The sequence below is a fragment of the Diuraphis noxia genome, unplaced genomic scaffold (assembly GCF_037042655.1).
Source record: "Diuraphis noxia isolate RWA-SAM2 unplaced genomic scaffold, SU_Dnox_SAM2 contig0004, whole genome shotgun sequence".
Lineage (NCBI taxonomy): Eukaryota > Metazoa > Arthropoda > Insecta > Hemiptera > Aphididae > Diuraphis > Diuraphis noxia.
Genome location: NW_028301714.1, coordinates 58,230,447 through 58,256,736, shown reverse-complemented (window position 1 = coordinate 58,256,736; position 26,290 = coordinate 58,230,447). Strand labels below are relative to the sequence as shown.

At 28.7% G+C, this 26,290-nt stretch overlaps 2 protein-coding genes across 6 annotated transcripts in view; both read right to left on the bottom strand.

Annotated features, from left to right (window-relative positions):
• Nucleotides 1–26,290, bottom strand: part of Ca-alpha1T (Ca[2+]-channel protein alpha[[1]] subunit T) — a 303,939-nt gene that overhangs the window by 68,597 nt on the left and 209,052 nt on the right. For all 5 annotated transcript variants that reach the window (XM_089228015.1, XM_089228013.1, XM_089228016.1 and 2 more), the window contains exon 10: nt 613–773. In XM_089228015.1, coding sequence (XP_089084141.1) covers nt 613–773 — 161 coding nt within the window. The remainder of the gene's footprint in view (nt 1–612; nt 774–26,290) is intronic.
• LOC107173253 (putative cytochrome P450 6a13) lies at nt 12,445–14,919 on the bottom strand. The gene is made up of 4 exons (XM_015523708.2): nt 13,964–14,919; nt 13,664–13,888; nt 13,005–13,256; nt 12,445–12,934 (listed from the first exon to the last, which is right to left on the bottom strand). The coding sequence occupies exons 1-4, from the start codon at nt 14,844–14,846 to the stop codon at nt 12,768–12,770; spliced, it is 1,527 nt and encodes a 508-aa protein (XP_015379194.1). The 5' UTR covers nt 14,847–14,919; the 3' UTR covers nt 12,445–12,767.

Here is a 26,290-nt window from a genome sequence, read left to right as displayed (position 1 = left end):
GGTATTTATCGTGTTTTTTTCTGAAATTCAATTACGTATAAAACACTTTTGTATATATATATATTTTTTTTTTTTTTTGGTGGCTCAGTGGTTCGTACTTATTGTCTGCTGATCAGAATTTATAGAAGAAAAAATACATTTACAAAAATATTTTATAGTTCCGAAAAAATCTATTGTTGAAACAAAAGTAACAGTTAAAAAAAATGAATGATATTAGATTTTGAAAAAAAAAATGTTTAAAACAACCTTTGTTCGTATTGTTATTATTATTCTGTAGCGTAATATTTTACCAGATGATAATTTATGATGCTGCTAGTAATTGTAATTTTTTATACATATTATTATGAAGGTGATAATTTTATAATAATAGTGGTTGGTTAACAAACAAAATATTGACGGCGAATTGTGATAACGATAGGGGATCTACTGCTGCAGGATCGCAGGCAAACATAAATTTATGAAGACTCATCGACTTTTCGCGTCCATCATCGTCATTGCCGCCGTCGTTATTATTATCAATGGTATAGGTACCCACTACCCATATACTATTTATTATTGTTGTTATCATTCATATCGTCAGAGACGACGACGCGTCTTTTTTTTTTCTCTTACCGCTTTTGTCGTTGTTATTAGTGTTGAGCGATAGGAGCGCGACGGTGGTGGCGCTCTGCCGCTGCGCCTTCTCCTCCCTTTCGGTCTGCCGTCGCAGCATCCATACCCGATACTTTTTGATCAGTTTCCGCTTGCCTCGCCTCCACAGATGAGCGACGTACCTGTCACACGCACACACAAAGTGACATTTTTAGATCATTAATATTCGCACGCGGGCTGTGAACGAGATGGGCGGGAACGGCCCCCCGAACACACAGGCGAACGCTAGTTGTAGTTGGAGGTGAGTGGGTTATGCGTTTTGGATAGATGAAGTTAGGTTGAAGGGGCAGGGTGACTGGGTGAAAGGGTAGTAGTAATCGACGACGGAGGAGGACAGTGATCTACGGTGGAGAGTGGCGATCGACTGGTGAGTGGGTGGGATCGGCGGTGTCGTCGTCCTCTCAGTGGAGAATAACGCTGGTGGTGCCAGAGGTTGTGGCGGAGGTAGTTTTGGAGATGGTAGTCAAGGGGTGAAATGTAAATTAATGAATTGCTCTCGCAACTGGTGTGGCTCCCTCTTCACCATCTCACCCTTATACTGGTGTAATGTACACTGAGAGCCTAACCACTAACGCACACGGTGCTTACAATAATAATAATATTAACCAATATTATAGTAAATATTATTTCTGTCATACGCATAATATTAGTGTACATATACCACACCTGGTAACTCGCGGTGTGTTTCGTTTCTTATTGATGCCACCACCAGCAATTCAGTGTAAGATCCAAGAACAATTTTATTTTTAGTTCAATATATCACAATAACGACCGAAAAAATGTAGTCATGTGGGTATTTAGTAACTTTTTTTTTCTCAAAACTGTTTACGGTTTTTATTAATGAGAACAGTAACATATTTGACATTTAACGAATCAATAGTTTGTTTAACGACTTAAAAACTTTGTTTAATCCTAATATAGTACTACAAATCACTCAAAATACTTAAATATAATACGATTATACAGCTTGTCACGTGTCATATTAATGAGATCAAGTTTTATTTAATTATTGAAAATATTACAAGCTCGATTTAATATTTTTGTAGGGACATCTCGCATAAACCACTTAAGAATAAGTCCGATAAAAAGTGTATTTTTACCAGAAATTTTTCAAATATAAGTTTCCATAAGCAAATTATTACATTCGTTCTTTGAAATGTGCGTCGATTCATTTATCGTAGACATTTTAAAATAAAGCTGTAAACTAGCAGATTGTTAAAAATTATATCGACGTCTAAAAGTTGTAAATACTTATAGTCTTTCTTAAAATATATAAACTAAAAATATTCGTATAACTAGGTATAACTATAATAATATATAATACGGATTACATAATATTTCTATTATGTCAATCAATTTAGAAAATTATTTTGTCATAAATCACAGAGTCCTCCTCAACAAACTAGAAATTATTTCAAAATTTAAAAACTACGTTTCTATAAAATATTATATTTGAGCCTTTATCGATACTATATTATTATATTTCACTATAATCATGTCAGCCACGAATATATTTTATATACCGTTGGCGTTTAAACAATGGATTTCAATAACAACAAAAGCCTATACTGTTACATAGTACGTCTACAATATTTTGTTCATGTTCAAGCCTTTGTAACATTGTGTAATACCATGCCACATATTATTATTATAACATGTAGGTACGCGTATTATACTGTACAAAATATACCTACTCGTACAAATATATGATCATATTATGTTCATGTATCATCAGTTCTAAAAGAGTCGACGTAAAACAACAAATAAAAAACTATATTATTATAGAATTCCCACGCAATAATAATGGATGCAGATTTTTTTTCTTGGACTTGTTTCAACTTTCCGTATGATAATTTATAGTGGGATTTTCAAGACCAATTATTCGTCAAACAGCAATGGAACACGGCATAATTCAGAGAAGAAACTTCGATACCTCGATGTTTCTGTACCTATATAGATTTTTTTTTAAGACCCAAATATTCATTTTCACATTTTTATTCTTTGGTCTTTTAAAACTTTGAACACTTTTAGTCTGTATTATGTAACTAAATATCTATTTTTTCTCAACCTTCTTGCTATTGACTAATCGTTTTTATTCAATGTGAAGCTATACTCCAACATTAGAAATAATTTGTTTAATTAATAAAGTTGTCAGTCGTTTTTCCAAAACTGAATTTTCACCTCTATTAATTAATTATTTGTTCATTTTTAATATATTCTCTATTACGAGTCCAATTATGTTTTATCATGTTATTCTAATGTTTTAATTTATTTTATTAAGTAAGTATGCAGTACATTTACCACTTACTTTAACATAATAAACTCATTAATTAAAAAATGATTTATTTTTACAAAATAATTTTGTTTGCATAAATTGAAGTAATCAATTAACTACATTTTTGTAAATACTAATATCGTTTACTATTTGTAATGGCTAACATTTTTTGATTTGTACTTTGTTAAACGAAATAATACATTGTTGGTTTTCTATTTCCAAGCTGAATATTTTTTTCTGAATATTTTGATACATATAAGAACGTACTTTGAGTAAATTTTTAATTAGTTATAAGAAATTTAAATTGAATAAATAAAGTAAGAAATTGAAAATTATTGTTTGTAATTGCTTTAAAATAATTTAAAACATATTTTCAAAAGCGTTAGTAGTATAATTAATAAATAAATGAAGTAACAAACAACAATTAACAATTTACGTTAAAATACCTAATCATTTAAAAAAAAAATGTATTTAGTAGTACCTTCATGTTTAAAAAAAATCCAATTAGTTGAAGAGAATAATATTTAAAAAATATATGTTTAAAATTAAAATTAAATTAAGTCTAATGCCATCGCTGTCAACAGTACGGCCACACTAAATCATACTGCAATTGTCTGCCTAAATGCGTCCGATGTGGCGATAACCATACCTCAGACCAATGCTCCAAACCCAAGGACCTCTCTGCTAAATGTGCACTATGCAGTAATGCTCACCCGGCAAATTACAGAGGCTGCACGGTACACAAGGATCTCCAACGTCTCCGAAAGAAACATCAACCAAACTCCATCTCAAGAGAAATAGCCCAAAACTCAGATTCATCTCAAATCCAACACAACAGCGACAGCCATCCTCATCACGAAGCAAGTCAACATCTCAACAACGCACCCACAACTACTCATAACGAGCCCATTAACACCCAGCACACATCATATTCACAAGCTGTAATAGGTAACAAATCAAAATCAAATTTTAATAATACCAACGACCATATTCCCAATCAAAAATTATCAAACCAACTAACATCGTTCATTTCCGAATTTAAAACACTAATTTCTCCCCTCATTACACTTCTCAATCCTCTAATAACCATTCTTACCTCATTAATAAACAAATTAAGCTCCAACAATGGAAACTAACTTTAAACTCAAATTACTCACATGGAACGCAAACGGTATTACACCCCCACAAACTAGAACTCCAGACAATCCTTAGTGATCTTAATATAGACATAGCCATGATATCCGAGTCTCATCTTACCCCGTCAAAATCTATCAAAATACTCGGTTATAAAGCTTATCAAAGCAATCACCCCGACAACACGGCTCACGCTGGCTCCTTGATACTTGTTATGAATAATTTGCCCCATTCCTCTCTTCCTAAAATCAGTGAAACTTACATCCAAGCAACAAGCATTCTTGTTCCCGTAAATAAACATATAAATCTGACACTCTCTTCCACCTACTGCCCCCCAGGACCTAAAATTAGCTCAGTTAACTTTACAAATTTCTTCGAATCTCTAGGTAAACATTTTATCGTCGCCGGTGACCTAAACGCCAAACACTCCTCTTGGGGCTGTTTTTCAACTAATACAAGAGGCAGAACCCTGCTCAACTCTATAGCCAACTCCAATATAAAAATTCTACCCCCACCTCACCCCACCTATTGGCCTTCTCATCGGAACAGACGTCCAGATATTCTTGATATCTTTATCACAAAAACACCAAACAACTGCATTACCACGGTCACTAACACTAATGACCATTCATCCGACCACTCACCTGTTATACTGGAGTTTGAAATACCCTCTGCGAACCCTACCACAAATCTCCAAGCTCCCAAAAAAATACACTGGCCTACTTTTAAAAAACTCGTTGAAATTCGCACTCAACTCAACCCATCCCTAAAGTCAAGTGACGATATTGATGAAACAATTCAAAAACTCACGATAGACATTCAAGATTGCACACACTTGGCAACATTTCATAGTCCAATCCACCCCAAAAATACCCACTACCGGATCACATAAAATTTCTTCTCCAAGAAAAACGAAAAGCCAGGTCCCGGTGGCAAAGACACAAATACCCCATCGATAAACAAACCTTCAACCAACTAAACAACAAACTAAGAAAAGCGCTCTCACAACACAGTTCTAGAACTTACCAAAAATACATACAGAACTTAACAACTCAACACTCTTCCCTCTGGAAAGTGACAAAAAAAATTCTTAAAACCGTTTCAACTTTTAACTAGTTCAAATTAAAAAAATTTCTGCCTGCGCCTTACTACTTACTTATAAAATCGTATCTTAGTGACCGTACTTTCATCGTACGACAGAATTCATGTTCCTCAAACTACTTTGACATTCTCGCCGGAGTTCCCCAAGGTAGCGATATTGCCCCTTTTCTATACAATATATTCACCCATGACATTTCCAAAACTTCCTACACTGAACTCGATTCCTACGCGGACGACACGGCAATTTTAGCAACCAATGAAAATCCCATTATAGCCTCAAGTATGTTACAAAGACACCTCAATATTATACACCTCTGGACAAAGAGGTGGAAAATCAAAATCAACGAAACCAAGTCCTCCTTCATAACATTTACCTTAAATAAAAAAACTTGTCCTCAAATTACAATGAACAACATTCCAATCCCTATTTACACACAAACAAAATACCTCGGTCTCACCCTTGACAGTAAACTAACCTGGAATCCTCACATAGCTGATAAACGAAAAGCCCTTAACTCCCGTCTACACCTTCTAAGACCATTATTAAGATCTAAAATGAACATTAACACCAAATTACTAATTTACAAGTCCCTACTCAGGCCGCTATGGACATACGGCATTCAATTTTGGGGAGCCGCTAAACCCTCCAACACCAGATCAATACAAGCCTTCCAGTCCATCTGTCTCCGTCTAGTTTCCTCTGCTCCTTGGAACATAACAAATTCCGACCTCCACAAAGACTTAAAAATACAAACCCTAAATCAAATCTCTAAAACTTACTACATTAGATTTCATAATAAACTCCAATCACACACTAATCCATTAATCAAAAAATTATCATCTAAAACTCTACCCGACAACCCTCAACGAAGGTTAAAAAGAAAATGGTGCAGGGACCTCTTGAACTGAAAAAAAAAAAAAAAAACCCATATTAACCGTCAGTAAATAAAGTATCACGTGCTGGGTGTTACCACTGGGTAATTCCCCAAAATCATATTACTCATTGTTATTTGTTTTGTATTCTTCTATCTCATCTAATTAATATACATACTTGTTGTATAGATTGTAGATTGTCTTTTTACTCAATAAAAAAAAAAAAAATTTAAATAAATATATATGTATTAATTGTCTTTCAATTAGGTATGTGCAAAATGTAATTACTGTCTGCCTATAACATGGAAAATTGCGCAACCAGCTTGTTATTAAGTTGAAATTGAGAACATAATAATATTCGAATGCCAAATTAAATGTTTTCTAAAAAAAAAAATACATTTTCGACTATTTATCTTTATTTATTATGCATAATATTAATGATAGGAAATAGTGAATAAAATAAATCTTATATAACATAAATACTTAACATACCACATACAATTCATATAATTATGTATCTATTTGTATCATATAATTATCTTATATACATCTTTTTTGTTTTTCTTTACTATGCTTTATAATCTTTATGTAAATTTAAATTAAATTATACTATGTAATTCTAAATTCTAAAACGCCAATAACCCTAGCAGTTGAGGCTAATTAAAAAAAAAAAATAAATAAATCTTAGATTCAGTAAAAATATTTTTTGAAATATAAATTTTCATTTTACTTCATAGATCATAAACTATTTAATAATTTATTGCCGCTATCTTGTTCTAAAGTTTTTGACATGCAAAATATTCAGAATACATTTTTTTTTTCCATATATGTTGCATTTATCATATTTGGTTATATATATATTTTTTTTTTTATTTATCGACTTTTATTTACACAATCTGTAAATAATATATGGTTGTGTAAACATATTTGAATCTGAACTTAATTTTTATAAAAAAAAAAATTAATTTAGATCTTTCAGCCACTCATAATTATTATAATGGTAAAGCCACTCCTAGGTCCAACTTATAAAATGAATCCGTAAGTAGTTACTCTACAAACGCTCAATGTAGGTGTAGTGTATGTGATGTTGGCGCCACTGGCACATACAATCTAATTGCATTATCAGTAAAAAAAAGTGTAATCTGTTTCTGAAGCAGGAGTTCAGAAGTGTTTTTGAAATAATACATTTTTGTTATAATAAAATAATCGTTTAATTCTTTTTGTAAATTATGCCTGGATATTACAGTAGGTATATTTTTTGAAAATTCAAATATTGATTTTTTTTATGTTTTACTACGTTACCGTTGGTTCATGATATTTTCTGAAAATGAAATATTTTGCTAAAATAGAAGAAATCATTAAATATTTTCAAGATTATTTTAATTAAAAATGTATAATGACCCATGCAGAAGTTTAATACAATTTACAGGAGTGAAAAATCTGCATTGGTTTACCGATGTGAATGGTTCGGAGTAGAATACTCAATATTATAATATAATATTACCTATACCAATTCTACGTTCATCACCTTGAGAGGATTACTGAAATAAAACCACCGAAGTAGAAAAAAAATAAGTTTTCACAATTCATCAAAAAAATAAACATTAATTGTAAGCAAATATTGTTGAAATTGTTATTATTTTTTGACATAACGCCAAGAATCCGTCTCTCAGGAGTGTAATGTATGTACGTGTAAATATAAACCTTATGATATTTCTGTTCACAATATTGTCGTTACTTATTTGGTGTTACACATAATACGTAGATAATATTACGTATAGTTATTATTTGTATGTTATTAAAAATATACACACAAGTACCTACACAAGCATTATTTTTTTATTTTTTTATTGAAGTAAGGCTCTTCAGTATTTTCTCAGTGATGTAAATAATATGAAAACTCTTATAAACGAGGATTAGATTCTTTAGAATAAATAGCGATGCTTCTTACCTCAGCTCTTTATTTTTTCCCTAATATAATTATTTAAATTCATAAAGATTACATTGATTTGGCTTTCACCAAAAGGTTTTTAAAGAGGTTTTTATAATACATTTATTGTAATCCCATATATTTTTCTTCTTTTCTCTGTATATCTATCTTCTGACATTCTGTACACCACTGATCCTTTGGCCAACTCCACTATAAATCTGATAATTCGCTCATGTTTTTCAGTTTTATTACAATTATAATTTATACGATTTAATAATGGATTTAAATATTTATTTTTTTTAAGTCTTCTCTTTATGTTTATGACGGTATTTACCTGTATTTTTATCCCTCAAATGTATAAATTGTAATATTATTATCAATGATCAAAATTTCAAAAATAAAATACTGAAATAATACTTAATATATCTATTATATTGTTGAATAGGTTAAAAAAAAAATAGAATAAAATTATAAAAATTCTAATTGACATTTAAACGACGTAAAAGAAATCAATTTGTTTCATTAGGTATCTATATGTGTTCAGTGTCGTTAACAGGAAAAACACACATATTGAATATCTCAGAATAGCAAAATAATCTTATTAGAAAGTAATTAAACATCGTAAATGGAATGTGTTCCACACAAATCGATCAAATTCTAATATTGAAATTAATTACTGTAAATGTTCACGAGTACCTAAATTAGATTTATTTATTTTTTAATTTAACATAAATTTGAATTAAAACAAATAATCATCGATACGACTGTGAACGATTTGTAATCACTTGCCAACTAACAAAATATCTTGGATTCTACTTAACGCAAATTATGTGCTAATAGTTATAATTAACATTTATAATCACAAAGAAAATATCGTTTCAACCGTCTTTTAAGTTAATATCACACTCATTAAGTGATATTTGTTATGTCCCGTTTCTATGTATTATACTTTACCTATAACATTTCTATGTGTTTAAGCAAAGAAAAGTTCAAGCCAGGTAATTCTCATTCATTAGAGCGTTGCATACCGATAAACGTGTTACGTGTTTACCTTAAAGATTAGTGTTTATTTGGCAACATTATATTCTTGAATAACCATTTGACCCGAATACAAAATTATGTTAATAATCCACCAACACGTAATTTTACTACACAGATGCTTATCTAAGACTAGGTATCCTATTAAAGTTTTTATCCCTTATTAAGCAAGTAAAATTATTTAATGGGGATTTAAAAAAAGTTTTTTAACAAATTTTGTTGCTTCTCAGCTTTCAAGATATATTGGTAATTTAAATATTTTGTTTTGTAGGGTAATTATGCGTTTATGTGATATAACAATTGATATGTCTTAAAGTACATATACAAACATTTCAGATGAGACAGTCTCAGTTTATTTCTGTTTGGTCAGGTATTGTTATTACTATTACAGCTATTATCCCGTTTGTCCATTTGTAAACTTTTCAGAAAAAGGCTGGAAAATACACTTCAGGGCTGTTAGTTGAACCAAAACATCTAGGTCATCGTTTGATTGCTCTGCCACAACTAATATACTCTACGGGCATACTTTATTTCCGATTTCCAAATATTGTTTAACTGATTGCTTAACAGCTACTGGCATAATAAAACACAACTGCAGCATTTGTGTTCAATATAGTCCATTTTATCTACAAACCTACCAACTTAAAGATGATTCCGAAAAATTAAGTAACTATTTTATATATTTAACAACTATTTACTATTTTTAAAAGAGACATCTTTATGTATGTATAACTACGTAACTTAGTATCTAATGCAATATGCTAAATATTTTTATTTTTGTATTATATATATTAATTATAATAATAATAATTTTTTTCCATTCGTACTTCTCGTAACTGAAAATAAAAACTTTGAATTTGATTAAATTTTTTTTTAATTTTCAAAATAGTCGATTTTTTAAATTTGCTTATATGATAAACATATTTACCCTTTTTTACATGGTATCGGTTACCGATAGAGAAACTGCAGTCAGAGAAATTGTCTCTCCCCAAAACTGAAGTCAAATAGCCTATTTTTTTTTAGATTTTTTTTAGTAAATTAATTAAAAACGTAATAACTTTCTTAAATATAATATTCTTGAAAAAAAAATAATATGACATCAGTATATTTAATATTATAATGTTATAACCTAAATTATTTTCACAATTTTTTTCATAAGTTGAATAGCTTCTATTTTTATTTATCGTTATATCTTTTTTAGTCCTATATAAGTTATAACTACAAGTAATTATATACTATTTAGTTAGTTTATTAAAATATGAGGATATTTTTGAATCAAGTAAAAAAAATATAAAGAATTTCATAGAATTTATCAATTTTTGATTCGATTTTTAATTTATAATTATATTTAAAAAAAAGTTTATAAATATGCCGTGTATAATGTATATTATTCAGTTGCGTTGTAAGCACCACTAGGTATACAACAAATGGATTTCATTTTTGGCTTATCATGCTGCCGATGGCCTAAATCCAAAGACCAATGGATACTTTAAAGGATTGAACTTATCAAAAAATAATCATACCAGTATCTGTTGATCATGTAGGTCATCTTAAAGTATAATACTAAACACACTTTTACGTTTTATATACAAAGTAAAGCATTTATTACGCAAGAATAAAAAAAACATATCATTTTCCAAATTCCAATTGAGAATTAATGAAAGAAGAATATTACTATATTATGTTTATTGTTAAGCTACATGTAATGATGTAAATAATATTATATTCAATATTCACATACCTTAACAAATCACTAAACATTTGAAAAAATGTAATGTGGCTCACTTGTTGAAAAAGTTTGTCTACCCCTGTACTAGGCTATATTATTAATTCGGACTAGTATGATTAAACGGATAACTTAGATTTGAAAGATTGTGGATTTGTTAAATTGCTTATGTAAATAGCTTTAAAAATAGTATTATTTGTTTTGATTATAATCCATTTGTTGGTAAACAGGAAGCTTACAATAAAACGTTTACACGCTTGGTTCTCGTGTGGCAAATAAACGAATTAAGTTCAAAAGAAAACTTTTGTGGTATGCATTACTTCCAAGTTATTTTAACGTTTTATTGGGCCAATTTAGAATGCAATATTGACGTATATCGATACTAAATAATGGTGAATTTCATTAGTATGTAATTTTCTTAACATATGTTCAACTAACGATTACAAATTTGTAATATACAGGATGTCACAGGAAGATTAAAAAAAAAAATAAGGCCACATAAACGTATGACCAAAATTGAGGAAATTATATGGTTAATAAATAATTAAGAAATATACTCATATCAAGAAACCTAACTATATTATATTAACAAATAGATTAAAAATATTTATTAGAACAAAATATATTTTATTTACCAGGTCTTCTTGATATACCTACTCTCTACATGAGTGACTATCATAATTTATTTATCATTGTTGTTTAACTGGGAAATGTAACAACTATGTATTTAAAATGTTTGTATAATAGCGTCCTAAAAGAATCCATTTTATGATTTATACCATCATCATCATATTTATTTCCAAAACTGTTATTCAAATACCTTATGTAGGGAAAAATTAAAGGAGCCTTGAATTTATCAATGGAAAAAAGAGGTTTGAATTCTGAAATTTGAAGAAATCTTACGGAAGCGGAAGAAACTAATTTGTAGAATATTATACATTATGTATACGTTAGGTATATACGTATTAATCTACACAATGGCCAGTTAAATCCATTATTATTAAACGACCGCGGACAGATTTAATATTATAAAAAATAGTACCAATATTTTGTACAGGTAGATAACAGAACAATATAAGAAGAGCAAATTATATTATATTTATTTTATTAATGATATCAAATACATAAAATATACTTGGATATTGATCTAATATTTGCTTCACGGCCTACGATGGTTTAAAAACTTTTACCTCGCAAGAAAGTTTTATTAAAAGCTATATTAAGTAAGTAGTATTAGAAACTTGATAATATATTATACATTTTTATTATTATTTTAACAGCTTCAGGGTTTCTATAAAGTAATAAATAAAGACAGACGTTATAATATTTATTAATATATATCTGTATTTGAATAAAAAGTTTGATTTTATTTCTTTTTAGTTTAAAAATTTTAATTGCTCCATGAATACAGTTTTCAATCTGTCAACTTTGAAAATATGATATTAAATTTATAAAATATAAACTATATTTCCAGTTATATGAAATAAACATTACAATTATGGATTTCGGCTGTTTAATTATGTAGGTACAATAAATATCTTTATATACCTAGTTAATACGTTAATTATTTAATTTTTTTTTTTTTTTTTAAACAAATTAATATAGAAATACATATGTAGAATTTTTATAATAACTAATAAGCGTTGAACTTCAAAAATTGACAAAAGCTGTAAGAATCATCAGAATTATTTTGCAAAAATATAAAACGTTAGGTAATTAATATTATTATTATTCGCATAGGATTGACATTTTATTAGAAAGTTTCTTAAATTTTTTCACACACCATAAAAATAAAAATAAAAAATAATATTCATAATTTTTTAAACATATTTAAATGGCAAAATAGCAGTTTTTTTATTTTGTGATGGTTCATTTTAAAAATAGTTCATTACATTAATTCATTAAATACAAGCTACGGATTGATGTAAAAAAAATAAAGGAATACTTAAAAATTAAAATAACTGACCATTACTATTCAAAATTCTTTAACTAATATTTAAATTAAAACTTCAGTTACTTTTTAATACTATAATCCTTGGTCAATTAATTATTTGAAATGTTAGCCAAATGCCGTGTTGTGGCACTAATGTCAAAGTTTTTTTAGAATATTTTAGTGGAATTTCTGTTTTTTCACATGAAGTTACTTCAAATTTGGTTAAAATTTCAACAAAAGCTAATTTCATTTCCATCTCAGCAAAACGTTTTCCTATAAATTAAAAGAAAAAAATATATATACATTTATTGTATTTTAATTTTCCATTTAAAAATATACATACCTATACATATTCGGGGACCATCACCGAATGGGAGATAGATACCACTTGGGCGTTTTGCTTTTTCTTCAGCCGAAAATCTTTCAGGAATAAACTTTTCAGGTTCCGTGTAATACTTACTATCATGATGTATTGCATAAATAGGAATTACTATCTTTTGGTACTTTTCAATTATTAATGAATCGTTGGGAAATCGATATTTTTGTGATGCTTTTCTTAATAAAAATACCAGTGGAGGATACTTACGGAGTGTTTCTAAAATAATATGTTGTTATTATATAATTTTGATTTAAAAAATTGACATATTATTATTGAATTTTTTATTAAATGTATACTGGAAAATTAAATAATATTACATTATTTAAATATATTACTAACCCAATTGAAAAATTGCAATATTTAAATGTTCGTAAAAATAATAAAATTTTATAAATTTGATTATTCCCAAAGAACTACTGATTACTGTAAATATTTTTATTTTTATTTTTTAGTAAAATATTAAAATAATAAGATTAATTAATCACAACTGGAGAGGAAAATAATTATCCTAAACTTTTGATTAAATTTCAATAAACAGTAAATTAAATAGTTTTAGCATTTAGTTATGATTTTAAAATAATTCAATATTATGAAATAATATAAATTATAATAACAAAGGTTACCTGCTATAACCATATCCAAGTAATTAAGATCCATCAAAAATTCATGATTAATATGTCCATCATTTTTGGCCAGTTTTAATTGAATCTCTTGGCGTACTCTGTCTTGAATGGATTTATTCAACGCTAATTCATATAAACAATAACTTACAGTAGTGGATACAGTTTCAAAACCAGCAGCAAACATTATAAAAGCATTTGCCACGATTTGGGATTCGGTAAATTTTTCTAAAACACAATATTTGATTTACGCAACAAATGATTTTTTTTTAATTTTAATATTTAAAATAAAAAATATCTTACCATGTTCAGGTAAATCTTTATTCAAAACTAAATCATTTCTCGCTTGCATTAAACAATTAACCAAGTCGTTTCTGACAATTTTATTTTCAATTCTATATGTCAACGTTTCTTTAAACGCCTTGTGGAAAAAGTCAGTTGCGTCTGTTGGAAAATCTTTTACTCTTATGATTTTCAAGAGTGCTGGGCTAATCAACACACACAGTTCTCTGAAAAGTGATCTCAGTGAAGGTTTGAATATTAATTTGCCGTACTTGCGAAATGGCGATTCATCATCGTTTATGGCGTTCAATTTGAGCCCAAAAGCGCAAGTGCCGATGACGTCAGTCGAATACTTTCCCATGATATCTCTTATCTCTATTTCGTTGCTGTTTTTATTTAAATTTGTATTGATGTTTTTCATCATTTCATCACCGCACTCTTTGATCTGATCGTACATGGTCTTAAGCTTTCCCGAAGTGAAAGCGGGGGACAATTTGTTTCTTATTGTCTTCCATTGAGGATTTTCCATTAAGAATAGGTTGTTCGACAACGGATTTGCCGCGAAATCCGAGGTAAAACCACGGTCGGGGAAATACGAGAAATCTTTTATTAGCACGTCGTTGATTATTTCTGGATCGCGAATCATTAAAATAGGCGTCCTCATCTGATACAGTCCTCCATATTTGTGACCCGCGAACTCGTAATAGATTTTGTCGTAAAATTCCAAATGATGTTCCTTTCCTATAGCTACTTTCAAAAAGTTTCCAAAAAACGGTATTGGTTTAATGTAAGGCACGTTGAGCTTTTCCCATTTCTTAAACGTCGACACGCAAAAATAATAGCCGATCGTAACTATTATCGTACACGATGTGATAACATTTATCCACCAATTGGTGGCGAACATGGTTTACGTGAAGTATTTTTGTACATGTACGGTACAGATATGATTCAACACTGATTTCCAAAACAGTACATGCTATAATGCTGTACGATTTGAAGTGTTAAAGATTGAACATTCCGAAGGTTATTTTGTTCAATTATATTTTTATTATGGCCGTTGTTTTTGGTGGGGATTTCTGGTTTGTCCTACGATCACATGTAAATGTTTATAATATACTGTATAACATATTGTAGCCGTAGTACAGTGCATAAAAATATGGGAAATGTTATTGTAACAGTTATATATGGTTAGCATATATAGTTAGGTAATACTACCTTTAATTAATGATTTTCAATCATTTTTTACTGACCTTGTTATTTAATTTTCTCTATATAATCGTTTATTTCCAATTTGATGATATTTTAACTACAAATTTTCAATTCAATTCATCAATCGAAAGCTTGTTAAACGACTCTAGCATGCGAGTTGAACGACGTGTAACTTTAAACATCTGCAGCGTACTGATATTAGGATAAAAACAATCAGTTTAGTTAGACATAAATGGACTAATAACACAGAGTGGTAAAAAATCTATAGTATAACACACAATTACAGAGTCAAGACTTATTTTAATGTATTGTCGTTAGCGAAATGGTTTTCTACAGTAATTATAGTATGACGGCTAAAATCTATTTATATAATAATAATGATATTTATGAAATCAAAAACATACCGAATAATGACAAATTTAATTCTACTGAATGACAACTTTATTTTTTTTAACCTTAGTAGTGGTAAAAAATCGAAAATTGATTTGATCGTGAGTTTACCAATACCTTAAACTATTAGAACATAACAACTTAAAAACTATCAAGTTATTGCCCACAACTTTATACTATTCCTATTTTTTAATAAAAAGTTTAAATATATATATATATATTTATATATTAAATCCTACATCAAATGACCATCGTTATTTAATGTAAACACGTCAGTTTATATTTTTTTTCCAAATTTTACGGTAATTTAAAATCCAAATAATAACGTAAGTTTTTTACTATCATATCTTCAGTGTTGCGTGAAAGGAATCAAATTGAAATGGTCACTACTATAATATTCTCGTCGAGGATAAAGCCGACTTCGTATTATTCAGATTCTTTGGACCGTTATATTATCGATTTCGTCCCAATAATCTTGTTTAAATATTTTACTGTACCTATACTATAACTGACTAAACAATCAAAACCGATTGTTCACTTTACACCAGATTTTAGTTGTGCGCAATTATTTTCAATGACTGTTTATTATGGAAATATAGAACGTCCATGAACTTGGCCCACCGACATATTAATATCAATCTGAAAATGGTACTAAAATTTTGCGAGTAATTTGCGAGAATTTGCGAGTATAGTTTTAGAATTTGCGAGTCACTTTTACCCATTCCAATGTCGAGTTGGGCCAAATTCATGTAGCCCACCCACTTCACCCGATTTCCACCAAATCGGTGCCAAAAGCTTCGTTTTGATTTGCGAGAATTTGCGAGGGCATTTACCAAATTTGCGAGTGGCTCAAAGCACAGATACGAGCTTTCAAAGTTCTGAAGTTGACCCACCCACTTCACCCGATTTCCACCAAATCGGTGCCAAAAGCTTCGTTTTGATTTGCGAGAATTTGCGAGGGCATTTACCAAATTTGCGAGTGGCTCAAAGCTCAGATACGAGCTTTCAAAGTTCTGAAGTTGACACACCCACTTCACCCGATTTCCACCAAATCGGTGCCAAAAGCTTCGTTTTGATTTGCGAGAATTTGCGAGGGCATTTACCAAATTTGCGAGTGGCTCAAAGCTCAGATACGAGCTTTCAAAGTTCTGAAGTTGACCCACCCACTTCACCCGATTTCCACCAAATCGGTGCCAAAAGCTTCGTTTTGATTTGCGAGAATTTGCGAGGGCATTTACCAAATTTGCGAGTGGCTCAAAGCTCAGATACGAGCTTTCAAAGTTCTGAAGTTGACCCACCCACTTCACCCGATTTCCACCAAATCGGTGCCAAAAGCTTCGTTTTGATTTGCGAGAATTTGCGAGGGCATTTACCAAATTTGCGAGTGGCTCAAAGCTCAGATACGAGCTTTCAAAGTTCTGGTAAATACGTCAGGTATGAGCTTTCAAGTTCTTAAAGTATTCATATTTAAAATCAAATTCTTATTTACAAATACTTTTTTTTATTTCGTTTAGCTACGTTATGTTTTAAATTGTATTATAGAATTCTGAAATTGATAAAATCAACTCAGTTCTATTGGTTTGTATAATGTATATACAAATTTTGAATGTACTTATTTGAAATTACTTAACTAAATTAACTTTTTTAAATATTATTTCTAATTCAGTATCTGTATAATTCCGTTATTGAATACTTTTTAAAATTATGTTTTTCAAGACTAGGTATTTCTAGGTTCGGTGGCGTTAGTATGGACTATGGAAGAATAACATTTTTGTACATGAGTAACAAGTACCTAAAAATAATTCTTTTTTAAGTGTTAAGTGATGTGTGTCAGTTGTCGTTCTATAAAAATAAAACTCATGGAGGACACCATGAACATGACACCCAAATACCCCTTTGATTACGCCACAGTCTATGTCCACTAAATCTTACTAAAATCTTATTTAGGTATATCTATATTTGGTAATAGGTACTAATTAAGGAATATTCCTTATATATATATAAAAAAAAACGACTTACGAGATTCACAAAATTGTTATGTTTACCTAGTGGCACCTAGTTGTCTTTCACTTAATTATATTTCCAAAAACACAAAATAAATTTATACATATTATATTACATTGTATTATGTCAATGTACCTACACCTATTACATATTATTGTCGTTTATATTATATGCCTTAAAAACGCCTATTTTTAAAAATCCAAAATGACGTGGTCGACAATCGCATTATATGTGTAATTAGATTTAATATGGAAACAGTATAAAAATGTGGAATTGGTCATGTGCTAATGTTGTCATGTGGAATTTTGTGACATTTAGCGTGTAGTACGTGCTTGAGGTAAATGAAAAAATAAATGAAATATAATAAATATGTAGGTACGATTTTAACGTTTTACATAAACAATATTATTATGCCATGTGATAAATAAATCTTGTTCGTCAAATAAATCACATAAGCTGTGGTGTTTCTAATGCTGTTTTCATAAAATTATAGGCGTTGTTGTTTGCTATTTTTAATACTTGCGTACTGGCCGCTGGAGAAAACAATAGATTTGTTATTTTTATCAACATTGTTCAATATACATATTGCTATTTTTATAACGAAAATAATTATTTACATGAGATATCTGTTATTATATTATTAATCATTTGCTTACAGAACGCCGATGTCGTCTGATGTGTAAATTACATCAGAGTTATTGATTTAAGCTTACAATCATTTATATAATAATTTATTTTATTTTAAATAGATAACTTAAATATTGCAATTGCTTTTATTTTAATTTTAAAATGGATAATAAAAAGGTAAGTTATTTATTATTATGGGCCAATTTTATGAGTTTTTAAACGCTCTATTTATTAAAATAGAATTTAAAATATTATATTAGCCACCTATCACCTATGAAACTGAAAAAAATATATGCATAAAAATTAATAAATTATTTTATATTTTAAAAGTTGAAATTTTGTTGTTATTTTACTTTTAAATTAAGTGTTATTTAATTACGATTATATTAGGACATCATACAAATTCTCTAAGGAATTTAATATGGTAGGTATACTTATTTCAGGTTAACAGTATCTCAAATTATAATTTGTTGATCTACTTCCTGGGTCAATATAGGTTTAAGACATGGTATCTCAATACTTTACTTAGAGGTTATAACAATTTAAGATTTAATAATTTTATACAAATATACAATCTAAAGTATTCATGCTTAAATAAAACTTTTTTAGTTAAATTCACATTTGATTATACTAAAAAAAATATTTTTTACAGTACAACAGTATTACATAACAGGTATAATTTTAAATATGAAGTATCATTTATTATGATATATCTTATACTATTATCTTGTATATTATTTTTCACAAGACACTATTATTGTAATCATTTGTACCGAATAATACCAACAAATTTGAATTCGATTTGCAGGATGCTCAAAACTTAAAATAAATGTAAAAATTATTATTTATCGTGGAAGTTTTTTTTTTTTTTTGTGTATATTATTAATATGGTATTGAAAATAATTTTGTCGTGGATATCTGAAGTGAATATTGTTATTAAAAATAATTCAGGTGCAATCGAGCCGAAATTAACGATAGTAATGATATTAAATTTATTTAATAAGATTATAAAAAAAAAGACTATTATTTAGGTATGTGTTAAATTTGAATCCAATGATAGGTATCATTGTGTATGAGAAACGATTCTGAACGAATATTAGTCAGCCTAGGTTGTATTTTCCAGTGGGTGGTAAAAAAAGTGGTTTATGTTTTCCTGATTTGAATACCCTAAAATTAAATCATGTACAGAAAATGCCATTAAATCGTAAAATTTTACTAAAATGTTTGAATTTGTTTCAAAATAGAATATATGACAATATTTAAATATAATATATCCTAGACTGACAAATCATCTCCGTTCAGAATCGTTTTTCGTATACAATGATATACCTATCATTGCATTCAAATTTAACCTACCCTAGTCCGAGGTCCACCCCCAGTGGCGTAGCTATCATCGGGCAAAGCAGGGCAGTGCCCTGAGGCCCCTAGAGCTTAGGGGCCCTCAAAGCTCTTGGTAAGTTTTAAAAATACATCCAAAAAATAATTGAAATAAAATTGAAAAAAAGGTGGGTAAGTGGATGTCGCTCTGCTGTACAGTAGGTGGGCAAGTGGGTCACTGTTTAATGGATGGTATTAAATTTGAATTCAATGATATACAATCATTGTATTCGAAAAACGATTCTGAGCTGGGACAGTTTGTCATATGGATATTTTATATTCTATTTAAATTGTTATAACTTATTATAAATACGGTAGCCGGTAAGTTGAATTAATATTATTATAAAATTACAACAAAATAACTAAAATCGTTTTTCTCGGTTATTTTATATATAATTTCGTCCAAATAGGAACATAAAATAACTATAGAAAAAAACTGTACGTTTATATTTTTAAGATTTTTTGGTTAACAGAATAACCTACTTCCGTGGTACCTTAATATTAATTTTCAATCCTTAGCTATGAAAGTTAAAAATTTTATCAATTTTTAACTACAAAATAATTTTTAAATTTTAAATTTGATAAAAATTTGTGGATTTAGGATTAGGGTCCATAGGACCAAACCTATGGAAAACTGGTAAAATTTTCAAGTATCTACGATTTATACTTTTGAATAAAAACAAATATTGAAATCATTTGAGGATAAATCGTTATCGTTATCGATTTCATAAAAATTTAAAATTTAGACGCTCATAATATTTTTTCCTGTAACGACTCTGAGTTTTCTCTATAACTATTTAAAGGAAAAACTTATGGAAAACGTAGTGTTGAATTTTTTAACCTTAGATATAAATACAAAATTTTTTTATAAATTTTCAACTACAAAATTACTTACAAATTTTTGTAATTTTGACATATTTCGTAAAAATTTGTACTTTAAACGCTTATAAAAAAATTGTTTTTGACTACAATAATAAGAACGATTTATAAAAAATCTTATATTAAATTATAAAGTAATTTTGGGCACCCAACATTTTTTTATCAACACTTCAAAATAAAATACTTAGCAAAATCGAAAATTTAAGTCGTCTATAAATATATTATTATATTTTTATTTTTCAAAATATTTTGAAAGTTGTGTAGAAAACTTCTCAAAATTACCAACTTTCTTTTCTATCAGACATAAAGAAAAACACATAATTGTAAAATCATTATGGCCATCCCTCCGCTCATAATCTAAAATTGTTTTTGTTAAATGTTGTAATTTTTCAGTAGTTCAATCTAACATTAAATAGTTATATGCTATTATGTATATTATAATAGAAGAATAAACTCGTTTTTGTTTTTTTGATTTAACTCAAAAATGATTAACCTTACTTACAATATTCACCAAATGGTTATACTAGCATTTTCTATATATGATTAGGTTTTAAAAATATTTGGACTCTTTTAGAGGTATTCATAGATATTATGTTACTTTTTTGGTTTTTAGTTAGTTTTTTTTAAAAATTATTATCAATCAAACTATTATACTGGCATACATTCAGTTTATTCTCAAATTAATAATTTAATGTAAATTTCAATTATATTTAATACATAATACTGAGAATAAATATTTTGATTATAACATTTTTCATAAATATCTTTGTGATTTACAAATAAATAAAATACGAATTTAAATTAATATTTTCAATAATTTTTTTGCTAGCATAAAGCTGGAAGAAAACCTCGTATCCCGTCAGAGTTGGTTTTCGAAACATTGAGCAATGTAGCTATGGCCTTGTTTGATTTAGATGGACATCTTATTCCATACTCACATCCTTTATGGAGTGAGTTAAGCAATAAGTTGGATAAAGAAATTACAGCTCATACCCTATATTCGTGTGTTCAGCAAGATCGTCATGAATTGCAGACGAAACTTAGAGAAATTGTAAAGAAGCCTCTTGTTGAGTTCAAAGCTATTATATCAGATGAAAATGATAATTCAAATGATAATAAATATTCAACAGATTCTGATGATGAAAAAAATGATTTATACGATAGCAAAAATTTCTATAGTTTTGATATTCCATATCGAGACTATATCAAAATTAGCCCAATAGATGTTTCATACGGAAAAAAAAAGTTCAAAAAAATGTACACAGTTTTAAAACAGGGAGTATGGACCAACATTATAAATGACTGGTTCATAAAAAGTTGTAATATTTTCTGTAATATTATTTATAAAAGATGTCGGGTAGCAAATGATGTCAGTAAGGCAAAACATTTCATAGACTTTTCAGGAAAATGTAAAGATTGTTTGGCAGTAGTAGTTGGCTGGGCAGAAAAAAGGCCTAATGAAGGTATGCCATTAGTGGTAAAAATAATGATGGAAGGTATGGATATACTGTATGAACATACTTCAAAAAGGCCTCTTAACGGAGCAAAACGTCATGAAGTAGGTATGCAGCTGTCTCATGAGTGTGCCAGTAATTGGAGGCGACATGCGGTAACATCGATGACTTTTGGCGAAAAAATACCACCTAATATATACAAAAATACAGTATTGTGGAAATGCAAGCAATCGGAAAAAGACAAAATACTAGGGATAACTGAAAAGTGTCCGATAATGTCACTAGTAGAGTTAAGTCTAACACAATATGCCGGTTCAATTCATCAAGTTTGTGCTAAGCCTTTCATCGTAAATTACTGGACACCATGTCAGTTAGTTGTATACAAAACCATGAGCAAAACTTATGTCCGCTTATCGATTGACGCGACTGGAAGTATCGTGAAGAAAATTAAACGTACTCAAGAAGGCATACTATCCAGCCATATTTTTTTGTATGAAGCTGTCGTTTCTTCTAATGTATATCAAACCTCGGTATCACAAATGCTAAGCGAAAAACAAGATACATTTACTATATTTTCTTGGTTGATGCTGTGGATGAAGGATGGTGTACCTGCACCTCAAGAAACAGTATGTGATTTTTCGATGGCACTTTTAGGTGCTATTACCAGAGCGTTTTGTGGAGGTATGACAATAAGGACCTACATAGAATCATGCTTGGAAATTTTAACGGAGAAAAAGGTATCAAATAAACAGCTTACATGTTTTGTAAGAATAGACATTGCTCATCTTATCAAAATAGTATGCCGGTGGAAATGTTGGAAGGGTACTAAGACATATCATCTCAAGGAATTTTTTGTCAGGTATTTAAATTTTAGAAATATGTAGATACATCTAATTATCTAATAATTAATGATCGTTAATTTTTTTTTAAATGTTTTATACTAAATGAAGCATTAATATTATATTATATTAATATATAATATTATTATATTATTGTCAGATTTCAAATAAAAACGAATAACGTTAGTTTTACTCTAATATACAATTATTTTTCATATATTTTTTTATGTTAAATATACATTTCTAGTAAAAGAATTTATTCGATCAAATCATATATTATATCTTATTTTCAGTAGACAAATTGGAACTGTAGGTACTTTAGACGGGTTATTTTTCGAGTTTCAAAGTTTTTTAATTCAAACACATATTATGTCGAAAAATAAAAAAAAAAACACTGCACAGATATCATTATTACTATACACAATATTAATTGTTCAATCTTCAGTCATAACTTGCATTTACATAATTATATTGTAGGATTGTTATTTACACACGTTCTTCATTTTAGTATAATACAAACATACATTTATTCGTTTTAATATATAAAATTATTAACTAATTACAGGTGCACGGTTTTACTGGTTCATTGTGAATGTTTGAACAAATTTAAAAACATTTTAATTGATATATTAACAGTTTGTATGAATGAGTATGATGGAAAAATGAAAGATTCGTTAGAAACAAATACCCCGGCTGAAGATTCTCGAATTCGATTAATGAGTTTAATTAAAGGTAAATACATTTCTTGTACATAATATTGCGATAGGAACTGACGAAATTAATCAAATTTTAACGGTAAGATAAATTTACATACATTTAACTAGTATCGTTCATTGCTAAAAAAATTGAATAATCCATTTTAATTATGAGTGTATAAGAACTAGAACATAACAAATAATAATAATAAGGTGTAAAAGAATCGTGGAAAGTTGATTAGTTATTTTTAGCTGTACCATAACACAACTGTCTGATTATTTAGTGCATTTTATCAATCGTGAAAAATAGGGCATATAAATTGTAAAAAAATATTTACACGTAAACTTCTAAATTGTCAGTAAATTTCTGAATTGTACCTATTTACAAAATAACATAAATACGAAAATAAAGACAAAACACTGCAGTAGGGTACTTTAATGTGTTAAATTTGAATTCAATAAATCATAGTACAAGAAGAAATCATCTGAATGAAGACGGTCAGTTATCTATATTTTATAATATATCAATTTTAGTCATTAATATTTTGAAAAAACATTATTATGTATTATTATGTAATAATAAATAAAATTGGGAAAAGTTTCAAAAATTTTTTTAAAAATCTAATATTTTAAATGCCTATAAATAATTTAAAAAAAATCTAAATATTTTTAAAATTAAATTATGTTTTAAAAAAAAATGTCAATTTAAACAACGTTAAAGCTTGTAGCACCCCAATAATTGAACTCAAGTTTCGCAACAATTTTTAACAAATGTTTTGTATAGGTCATTCACCATCAAACACAATAGAAGTTTCTAGAGAAGAAACTGTAGATTTGGACGATAACGTTAATTGTTATGGTGAGTATGATGTCGACGAAGAAGAAGGAGGCTCATCTTGTTTGGACAAGTTTTTTCAAGCAATTGAATTCGAAATTAGAATTAATTCTTCAGTAGAAGGCGATCGTTTAAATGCTTATTACGTGCCCGATATTCAAGTGCCATTAATGAGAATTTGTAAAAAATTTCCCATGTGGACAAATGTAATGGTAGAGTTTTTCAAGTCTCCGTATCTCACGGCTACCTCTGCTGCTGTAGAAGGTGAATTTTCGCAGTTAAAAAATTCTATATTAAAACACGAATCTCGACTATTATCAGTAGATCGATTTGTTGTCACACATTTACGTAGTATAGAAAATACGATGAAAATTGCGAGAAGTGAACAACTGTTTCCTTCAAATAAATCTCATATTGACAGTGACTCGGAAGAGAATAATCGTTATCCGGTCAGCTACATTTCGTATGAGCCACCTAGCCATGACAAAGAAGAAGAATTAGAAAGATCCACTGAAGCTAATCATATTCTTAACAGCGAAACTATTTCTAGTCCTGAAAATGTTTTATCTATAAATTACTCATCTACAAGTAGTGATGATTCATTAAATAAAGAAGAAAGTTGGAGAGGTTTAAAGAATATAAGAACCGGGCCATTTAAAAAATCAGAAAAGCGAGTGAGAACTTTTAAAAAATCACTAACATTAGATAAAGGCATTCCAGGAGAACATGCAACAACAAATTCTAAAAAAAGAAGAACTAAATATTTAGAAGAATGCCCAGAAATCGAACGAATTTTAAGTAAAACATCTACAAGATCGTCAAAAACTGTACTTTTACGAAATGGAAATCTGACAACTCCATGCAGTCTGAACAAAAAAAAATATATCATCAGCAACACGTGTGCATTTGATTCGTTGGTGTTTGGAATCGCAATGGCTTATACAGACTTTCCTTCATATCATTCGTATATAAATTCAAAAAACATTGAATTTTTAAACTTTATCGTTGAAATTGCTAATCATGGATCTTCAGCAAAAATGTATAATAGTAGATTGAAATTACTTAACACTATATTTACCTCGGATAGTTGTGTTGATAATGTTTATTTAATCAATGCAGAGTGTAATGTAAGCTTAATTATTAATGGTCTGTTGAAGGAAGTGCCAAGCTGTATTGAAGATATAAGTTGCAGTAATCAAAAATGCCGAAATCATAAGAAAAACCGAACATCGCCAACAATATTGATGAATCCAACAGATGGTGTTCGTCTTATTGCTGAAGGTATATCTATATTACCTCAAGTGATAGAAAAATATGTAAAAAGTGGATCCGAAATATGTATGTTGCCTAATAATTCATTGCCTTGTGGTGGACAAAAAAATATAGAACGAAAACTTCAAGAGCATATATTTATTGAACTCGATTCATTGGTCTTCCAAGCGGATAATATTTTATCCTGTCAATTAACAGAGATACCCCAGGAACTCAGTGTAGACAATAAACAGTAAGCATACTAAATTAATAATTAAACACTTATACTATATGATTAATTTTAAAACACAATGTATTTGGATTTTATTATAGGTTTATATTAGTTGCTGCAATAGCGTACAGTAGCAATCATTATATGACATTTGTAAAAAGAGCAAACAATATTTGGGAATTACACAATGATCTGGAAAAACAAACTAAACGTGTATACCAACAAAAAATAACTCCTCATATTTTAATGTACATACAGGAGTAAGATTATAATTTGTATAAGTTTGTTATTGTATAAATTTATTTAAAAATCTAAAAATGTTAAGGATAACCTATTATTATGCGATTAAGTGCTAATTAATTACGCATTACTGAATTTATACTTCATTTTTATTAACAAGGATAAGTTTTCTTTTTTTTTTTTGTAGTAATTATTTCATAGGAATCTGTTTATTTTTTAATATTTGAATAATGTTTATTTTTTCTGAACATATGTTATGTAAGTGTAATTATTCAATGTCTTCATACGACGTATTATAATATCAATAAAAATCATT